Source organism: Octopus sinensis, linkage group LG26 (assembly GCF_006345805.1).
Source record: "Octopus sinensis linkage group LG26, ASM634580v1, whole genome shotgun sequence".
NCBI classification, from domain to species: domain Eukaryota; kingdom Metazoa; phylum Mollusca; class Cephalopoda; order Octopoda; family Octopodidae; genus Octopus; species Octopus sinensis.
Window position 1 is genome coordinate 2,791,521 of NC_043022.1, and position 10,168 is coordinate 2,801,688.

Sequence of the window (10,168 nt, forward strand, 5' to 3'; positions counted from 1 at the left end):
ATGAAAAGCATCTCATGCTTGCTGATGCCACATATAAAGTGTCAGTGCCACATGTATGGCATCCATGCCAGTGCCACGTATAAAGCACCCAGTTGTAAAACCCTTGCGAGCATGGATAACGGGCATTAAATGATGTGTGTGTGTGAGAGTGTATGCATGTATGCACTCACATGTAGTAAAAAAAAAAAACCGATAAGAGTACAGTGAAGTTGCCAAGGTATTGGAAAATCCAGTGTTTTGGTATTTATAACTTTCCTCCTCTGGGGAAAAGTAAAATTGGCAGGAAAATTATTATTGGTGAAATTATTGAGACACACAAGTTTTACATCCTCTAGGTTTGTGTGTGTGTGTGTACTAAGTAGGACTACTCGAGGAAAAAGAACTCAATACATTTATACTCTTTTATTTGTTTCAGTCATTTGACTGCAGCCATGCTGGAGCACCGCCTTTTTTAATCAAGCAACTCAACCCCGGGACTTATTCTTTTGTAAGCCCAGTACTTATTCTATCGGTCTCTTTTGTTGAACCGCTAAGTAACGGGGACATAAACACACCAGCATCGGTTGTCAAGCAATGCTAGGGGGACAAACACAAACACACACACACGCATATATATATATATATATATATATATATATATACACATATATACGACAGGCTTCTTTCAGTTTCCGTCTACCAAGTCCACTCACAAGGCTTTGGTCGGCCCGAGGCTATAGTAGAAGACACTTGCCCAAGGTGCCACGCAGTGGGACTGAACCCGGAACCATGTGGTTAGTAAACAAGCTACTTACCACACAGCCACTCCTACGCCTTTGTTGAATGAAACTGTTCTTTGTTATTGCAAAGTTGTGCTTCACGCTAACTACTCGTAATTTCACCTTAAGCAGCAATTTCCAGACTGTATACCCATACATACATATGTACGTATATATGTATGTCTTTTGCCAAAGTATTATTATTATCAAGAAAAAGAAACTGGTGTTTTTGAACAGGAAAAAAAAGTCGATTGTGTTAATTGTTCTGCCCTTGTTGCACAGATAATCCCTTATTCTTGCCATTCTTAAATGCACTGAACCTGTAATTAATTAGTCTCTGAAACCTGGAACCAATCATGGTATTATGGTAATGTTCACAAACCTTGATATAAAACATCTTTCTTTAATTACAAATTTAATACAAAATTTCTTTTCTTTGTATGTATGTATTGGCCGAAGCAGTCGTGACTTCTGGAACTTGACTGAGGAAAGAAAGCCACGAATGACCCGTCTTTTTTTTTTGCCTGTCTTAATTGTTGTTTTTTTTGTCCACCTTTGTGTCGTCTGAATGTTTTAATGTCCTCTATTGCGTTTCTGTTCCATTTTTATATTTATATATGTATATATATATATATATATTTTTTTTTAGTATTCAGTAGAAGCAACAGTGTGACTCAAGGACCAAGAGTTTCAGGTTTTGAAACTTAACCAAACTGTGGCAATGCATGAAACTCTCAACCTTGGAGTCTTCTGCTAAATATTGATAAAAAAAATATATACATATACTTATATTTTGAGTTGTGTTTTTCCAGTTTGCATTACCAAACCTATATATATATTTTTTCTTTTTTTTTTTTTTTCACTTGTTTCAGTCATTTGACTGCGGCCATGCTGGAGCACCACCTTTAGTCGAGCAAATCGACCCCAGGACTTATTCTTTGTAAGTCCAGTACTTATTCTATCGGTCTCTTTTGCCGAAACACTAAGTGACGGGGATGTAAACACACCAGCATCGGTTGTCAAGCAATGCTAGGGGGACAAACTCACACATACACATATATATATATATATATATATATATATATATATATATATATATACACATATATACGACAGGCTTCTTTCAGTTTCCGTCTACCAAATCCACTCACAAGGCATTGGTCGGCCCGGGGCTATAGCAGAAGACACTTGCCCAAGATGCCACGCAGTGGGACTGAACCCGGAACCATGTGGTTGGTTAGCGAGCTACTTACCACACAGGCACTCCTGCGCCTATATATATATATATATATATATATATATGTACATACATTAAACTGTTAATCCCTACACATTTTTAAATTTCATTCTGTCTCCATGTTTTTTTTTCCGTCTCGCCCTTTTCTGTCAAAGAGCCTAGGCTCGAAATATCAATGACTTTTCCCATTCTTCCCAAGTGTCAAACTAATACACTTGCTTGTTGTTCCTTCACTCATCCTTGTCTTTTGTTTTTCTGTAAATTTGAACTATATGTACATTTGTATATACATACGTATGTACTCACATATACTTTGGTAAAGCTTGAGGTGCCACCACAAGTTTCTAAAGGAAAAGGGTCACTTGACATTCCTTTCACGGGGTACCTCTGATGAGGAGTGTCCTGCACCAAAAAGTCACACTAAAGATAACCTTTTAGCATTCAACTGGCCCAAATATTCTACCTGCTTCTTGTTCAAACCTGCCAGATCTGACCCCTTACTCCTATCCTACAATATCGTTCTGAAAATAAGCAATCACATCGTTGAAATCTCGTTACAAGATAATGCAAGGTTAATTCGAAACAAGATGGTATTACATAACTATTAGGTGCAGGAGTGGCTGTGTGGTAAGAAGCTTGCTTCCTGACCACATGGTTGCAGGTTCAGTCCTCAGTCCCACTGTGTGGCACATTGGGCAAGTGTCTTCTACTATAGCCTTGGGCCAACCAATGCCTTGTGAGTGGATTTGAAGGACAGGAACTGAAAGAAGCCCATCATATGTATATATGTATATATATATATATATACGTTGCCAGCGCCACCCCGACTGGCCTCCGTGCTGGTGGCATGTAAAAAGCACCATCCGTCCATGGCCGTTCACCAGCCCCGTCTGGCACCTGTGCGGGTGGCATGTAAAAAGCACCCACTACACTCACGGAGTGGTTGGCGTTAGGAAGGGCATCCAGCCATAGAAACATTGCCAGATCAGACTGGGCCTGATGCAACCTCCTGGCTTCCCAGACCCCAGTTGAACCGTCCAACCCATGCTAGCATGGAAAGCAGACGCTAAACGATGATGATGATGTTTGTGTGTCTGTGTTTGTCCCCCCACCATCATTTGACAATCGATGTTGGTATGTTTATGTCCCTGTAACATAGCGGTCCAGCAAAAGAGATCGATAGAATAAGTACTAGGCTTACAAAGAACAAGTCCATTTTCAACTTCCATTCATACTACAGATGCCTATAAGCATCTCTTATCCATTGGTACCAAACTGCAATGATACATACATGCATTGCACAGATGCAGGTGTAGAATCCCAGGTGTTTACCTGTGCCCTTCTTTCGGTTGTGAAATCCTTCAGATGCTTATATGCTTCTGTGGTATGGATGTGTTAAACACTGGAGTAATTTCATGTTGCTCTGAATGATGAATTTGTTCTTTCTATCTTAAACCCTTTCGCATTTAAACTGGCTACATCATGCTCAATTATTCCACCTGTTTTATGTTTAAAACCAGCCAGATCCAGACTCTCACACCTACCCTACAATGTCATTCTAAAGATAGACAATCACATCATTGAAATTCCAAAATGATGAGATAATAACGCATGATTTAATTAAAAAACAATGTGACTAAATAAATATAATATTTGGCAGAGTAATCTGAATGCTAAAGAGTTCATTCTTTAGCATTTAAATTGGCCAGATCCTGCCTCTCACACCTACCCTACAATGTCAGTCTAAAAATAAACAATCACATCATTGAAATCTCAAAGCTATGAAATAATGCATGATTAATTTTAAAATGTGTAACTAAATAAACATTTTATTTTACAGAGTAATCTGAATGCTAAACGATTAGTTAATTTTGTCTTTAATTAATTCATGCTGTTTTGTGGCTGGAGTCATGTTTCCGTATGTTAATTTATTAACCCAAGGGTCTTTCTTCTTTCTTTTTTTTTTCTTTGTTTCATTTTGTTACAGGTCCAACCATTATTGAAACAGTGTAGCACAGCCCAAAACCAGACAAGCTTTAATGTAACAAGACACCTGGATCCAGATGGTTTGACCACCCACCCTGACACAGTTCAACAGAGAGTGAACGAGATCCGTTCAGATTATCACCAAACAATTGAAATACAGAAGCGGCATCTGGAGCAATTAGCGACATTATATCAAGCGTCGGCCTTCAACGGCACCGTTCGGCAAATATCCGATAAAGATGAACTCGTAAGATATACTGCTTTTTTTCTCTTCTTTTTTCAAATTATTTTATTTCAGTTTTATTTTGTTTTATTTTGTTTGTTAAACTGTTTCAAGTTTTAGAAGTTTGAAATGAATTATTCTCCAAATTAAAGGCGGCAAGCTGGCAGAATCATTAGCACACCGGACGAAACGCTTAGCAGAGTGTCATCTGCCTTTACGTTCTGAGTTCAAACTCTGCCAAGATTGACTTTGCATTTCATCCTTTCGAGGTCAATAATATAAGTACCAGTTGAGTCCTAGGGTCTATGTAGTTGACTAGTCCCCTCCTCCCAAATTTCAGGTCTTGTGCCTAAAGTAGAAAGTATCATTATTATTATTATCATTATTATTATTATTATTAGAATCGTGGCCGAAGCCAGTGCCGCCTCAACTGGCTTCCGTGCAGGTGGCACGTAAAATGCACCAATCCAACCGTGGCCGATGCCAGCCTCGCCTGGCACCAGTGCAGGTGGCACATAAAAAGCACCCACTACACTCACGGAGTGGTTGGCGTTAGGAATGGCATCCAGCTGTAGAAACACTGCCAGATCAGATTGGAGCCTGGTGCAGCCTTCTGACTTCCCAGATCCCCGGTCGAACCATCCAACCCATGCCAGCATGGAGAACAGACGTTAAACGATGATGATGATGATGATGATGACAGTGAGCTGACTAAATCATTAGCGTGCCGGGTGAAATGCTTAAAAGTATTTCATCCATTTGAATGTTCTGAGTTCAAATTCCACCAAGGTCGACTTTGCCTTTCATTCTTTCGGGGTCGATTAAATATGTACCAATTACGCACTGGGGTCGTTATAATTGACTTAATCCCTTCTCCCAAGCTGCCCTTGTGGCAAAAATTTGAAATCGTTACCATTATCGTTATTAAAGTAGCAAAGCTGGCAGAATCATCAGCATACTGGACAAAATTCTTGGTGGAATTTCATCCGGTTTTTGTGTTCCGAGTTCAAACTGCGCCGAGGTTTCAAGATTGATAAAATAAGTACCAGTTGAGCACTGGGGTCAATTGCCCTCACCCCCGAAATTGCTGGTTTTGTGCCAAAATTTGGAACTGTTATTATTATTATTAATGCGGCAAGCTAGCAGATTCATTAGCAAGCCAAACAAAATGCTTTGCGATATTTCGTCTGCCACCATGTTCTGAGTTCAAATTCCACTGAGGTCGACTTTGCCTTTCATCCTTTCAAGGTCGATAAAATAAGTACCAGTTACGCACTGGGGTCGATGTAATCAACTAGTCCCCTCCCCCAAAATTTCAGGCCTTGTGGCTTTTAGTAGAAAGGATTATTATTATTATTATTATTATTATTATTGAGTGAGAGAGCAGTGCATGCCATCAAAGTGACACTGGGGTAAAATATACGAAGCCTAGTCTACCCATCATGACTACCTGTCTGATAAGGGTACACCAGGCACATGCATCACAACCATATGTGCGCAACATGGTGATCTCATATCAAGATAAACAGCACATGACCTTGCAGGTGGGGCCCAGTTAGAATTTTCTTCATGTCGAGTAACTCATCCCACTCGAAAGGTCCCTGAATAAGGGTTGTTTAAGGATGTTGAAAGAACCACCCATGTTTCCAGAGGTGAATTATTCAAACCCCAAAGAATCCCTCTCAACACATTGCTCTGATGCTCCCCCACTACTTCTGCTTGTGATCAGAGATGCACATATCGTCAGCCACTAAGGGACATGCTCAATAGGTTAAGGTCAAACAACTGACAAGCATTATTATTATTATTAAGGTAGTGAGCTAGCAGAATTGTTAGCACACTGGGTAAAATGCTTAGTGTCATATTGTCGGTCTTTACGTTCTGAGTTCAAATTCCGCCGATGTCGACTTTGCCTTTCAGCCTTTCAGTGTCGAAAAAATAAATACCAGTGAAACACTGGGGGTCGATGTAATCGACTTACCCCCCTCCCCCAAATTCCAGGCCTTATGTCTATAGAAGAAAGGATTATTATTGCTATTGTTATTAAGGTAGCGGGCTGGCAGAATCGTTAGCATTCCAGGCAAAATGCTTGACGTCGTTTCGTCCGTCTTTACATTCTGAATGCAATTTCTGCTGAGGTCAACTTTGCTTTTCATCCTTTCAGGGTCAGTGAAATAAATACCAGTGGAGTGCTGGGAAAAGTTTAGGGTTTGTGTTATAAAAAAATATTCATTGATTAGACAATATAACTATTATTGCAATCAGCGTCGTCGTCATCGTCCTTTACTGTCCATTTTCCATGCTGGCATGGATGGGTTGGTTTGACCAGAGCTGGCAAGCAGAAGAGCAGCACCAGGTTCCTACCTTAATTACATATATTATAATCAATGTGATGTTAATTACAATATAGTATTTTTTTCTTTTTTTAATTACAATTATAATTTATTGCAATGCTAATTATATCTAGTATCATAATTATTGTGATATTGTTAATTACCCAGAAACATGGTTATTTTAATGATCTAAAATTCATTTAAAAAAGGTCAGTTGATAGTTTTGTTTCTTCGAAGGTCACTTTTTTTTTTTTTTGTATTTTACTTTTTCTTTTTTTGTTTTTGGAGGGTGGTTAATGTTTTCTTGTGATATTTAATTCAATGTGGTCTTTGCATATAAAGAGATTCTTCATCCCTTCTCCTTCAAAAAATAGGACACAGTGGATTGGATAATGTAGTAAAACAGGATGGTCACAGCTGGAGTACCTTCTAGTTATCGGGAACAAACTTCTCACAACACAGCCACATGACACTTGTCTGTTCTAGTCTTCTGTGAGAACCTGTCTGGCCTTGATGTTGTTCAGGTTTCGATTGATTAGGTAGGGAAACCAGTTAACAGGAAGGACATCTGGCTCTCATCTGACCCATGCAATCATGCAAAAATGGATGTTAAACATTATGATAATAATAATAATAATAATAGCAATTTGTCCGTCCTTCCCTTTTCCTTTTTTAATCATCACAACAACATCCTGGCCCTTTCAGCCTTAACTCTTTTGAGACCAACCTTCCTGAAACTGCCCTTGGTTCTATAATACAAACTTTGTTCTAAAGTGGTCTAAATTAAAACCTTCCACCAAAATTCTGTGTTAATTTATGTTACAAACACCAGATTAATAATGACAAATTCTTCGTTATTCTCAAAATTAATTGAAACAAAAGCAGTATATTTCAACTGATATTGTGGCCGTTGCCAGCCTCGCCTGGCACCTGTGCAGGTGCCACGTAAAAAGCACCCACTACACTCACGGAGTGGTTGGCGTTAGGAAGGGCATCCAGCCGTAGAAACATTGCCAGATAAGACTGGAGCCTGGTGCAGCCTTCTGGCTTCCCAGATCCCCGGTCGAACCATCCAACCCATGCTAGCATGGAGAACGGACGTTAAACGATGATGATGATTTGATAACAAAATGGATAAAATGGTCTAAATTAAAACCTTCCATGTTAATTTGTGTTACAAATGCCAGATTAACACTGACAAAGACTCTCTGTTATTTTCAAAATACATTCAAACGAAAGCACCGTGTTTAAAGAACAATATGGCAACAAAAGAGTTAAAGTGATCCGAACCTTCCATCACAAATTCTTATTTTATGTCCCAGACACCAGCTTAACCCTTTCGTTACCAACCCGGCCAAAACCGGCTCTGACACTGTAGTATAAATGTCTTGTTTTCATAAGTTTTGAATTAAAATCTTCCACCAAACCTTAGTTGCAATTTATGTTCTTAATACTAGCTTAATAATAATTGAATTATTTTACTAAATTCTTTGTTATATTTAAAATAATTGAAAGAAACACAGAGTATCTCAAAATAAATCAGTAACGAAAGGGTTAATAATGACAGTTATTTTACTAAAGTCTTTATTTTCAAAACCCGTTGAAACAAACCCAGTCCCCCAGACCCCTCAGATTAGCCGGGATAAACAAATAAAGGTTGAACTCCCTCCTCCTCTAGATTGTTTATGGATTGTTTTCGACAAGGAACCACTGTGCTAATAACTTACAGACGCTACACAATTTCAAGTTGACATCCTCTTTTGTTTTTTTTATAATCCTTCTTTAAATCCACTTAAGACTATGAGATGATCTTTTAATGATCAAGGATGTTGTGCTGTTGCTATAGCAGACAGACAAACATCCTACATCTTTCGGTGAGTGGTGTTGGGTTTTTAGACTGAAACTGTTGTGAGTTGATCTAAATTTTTTACACAAACACTCTTGAGTTTTTGATGCTTGAAAATATGTCAATTTGTTTTTATTGTTTCAATTATTTAACCCGTCTTTACTGTGATTCCATTTGGTGAAAAGAGGTTATATATATAAAGTAGGAATCAGATTGAGGCAAATCAAATTTACATATTAAAAATATATTGATATATAAAAAATATATAAATATATATCATCATCATCATCGTTTAACATTTGTTTTCCATGCTAGCATGGGTTGGACGGTTTGACCAGGGTCTGGGAAACCAGGAGGCTCCAGTCTGATTTGGCACGTAAAAAGCACCCACTACACTCGCGGAGTGGTTGGCGTTAGGAAGGGCATCCAGCCGTAGAAACTCTGCCAGATCAGACTGGAGCCTGGAGCAGCCCCTGGCTTCCCAGACCCCGGTCGAACCGTCCAACCCGTGCTAGCGCGGAAAACGGACGTTAAACGATGATGATGATGATGATACACATTTATATTTATTCAGTCCCAGACCCAATATGCATGAATTTCTCCAAAAGTATATTCAATACATCGAACATATTAAAAATATATTGATATATAAAAAATATATAAATATATATCATCATCATCATCATCATCGTTTAACATCTGTTTTCCATGCTAGCATGGGTTGGACAGTTCAACTGGGGTCTGGGAAGCCAGGAGGCTGCACCAGGCTCCAGTCTGATCTGGCAGAGTTTCTACAGCTGGATGCCCTTCCTAACGCCAACCACTCCATCAGTGTAGTGGGTGCTTTTTATGTGCCAGGGGAGGCTGGCAATGGCCACGATTATTGATTGGTGCTTCAAAAATATATTGCAAAAATAAATAAATACATATAAAATGAAGTCATAAAAAGAGTTAAGAGTCTATAAGATAAAAAATTTTCTGTGTTACTAATCTGGTTGATAATCCTACAGCCGTTTCTGGGGGTCTGGTTGTCCAGTCATATAAAAGATCCTTACATCCATTTTTGGACACCACCTCTTTCATCAGGGAAAATAAATTTCTAAAAAGGTTCACAAGTCCTGCGTTTTCATAACGGGAATTTCTTACTGAGTGTTCTTATGGGGGTATATGCAAAAGACCAGGGAACAGAAGGGTTTTTGAGTGGTCGGAGGAGGAGATACAATGCATGATAAGAATCTGTTCCGCTCCCTGGTTTTAAGGGTATCGCGAAAGGCCTGGTTGGAGGCTCAACCTTCTGAATTCTTTTTCCAGGGCCACAGCAATAAGTATGTGAATCTGAGAGGGGAATAAGTTGAATAAAATCATAATTAACTGATCCTCATCCTATATTTTCTTTCGTCCAAAGCCAGGAACTTTTCAACAGCCCCTTGTATGTATAAATGTGTGTGTGTGTGTGTGTGTGTGTGTGTGTGTGTGTGTGTGTTGGTGGCCAATTGTCAAGTGGTCTATGTTTAATGGCCATTCAGAGAGGCTTGTGGTTGATGATATCCTATAGCTGTCTGTCTCTCTCTTTGTGTTGATATCTGAAACACTTAACACTCGTTAAGTAGGCTCCACCTAACTTGAGATAGATGCCACAAACTACAGCTATAAAACCACTCCAGCCCTGTGTGTGTGTGTGTACGTGCATACACACACACACACTCTCTCTCACTCACTCGCTCTCACTCTCTCAAGCTAGGACCATTTGACTTTACTAAGATCTTACAAGATTTTATAGCTCAT

At 39.0% G+C, this 10,168-nt stretch overlaps 1 protein-coding gene across 7 annotated transcripts in view; it reads left to right on the plus strand.

Annotated features, from left to right (window-relative positions):
• Positions 1–10,168, plus strand: part of LOC115224738 (myotubularin-related protein 3) — a 288,784-nt gene that overhangs the window by 246,364 nt on the left and 32,252 nt on the right. For all 7 annotated transcript variants that reach the window (XM_029795619.2, XM_029795624.2, XM_029795620.2 and 4 more), the window contains one exon: positions 3,983–4,228. In XM_029795619.2, coding sequence (XP_029651479.1) covers positions 3,983–4,228 — 246 coding nt within the window. The remainder of the gene's footprint in view (positions 1–3,982; positions 4,229–10,168) is intronic.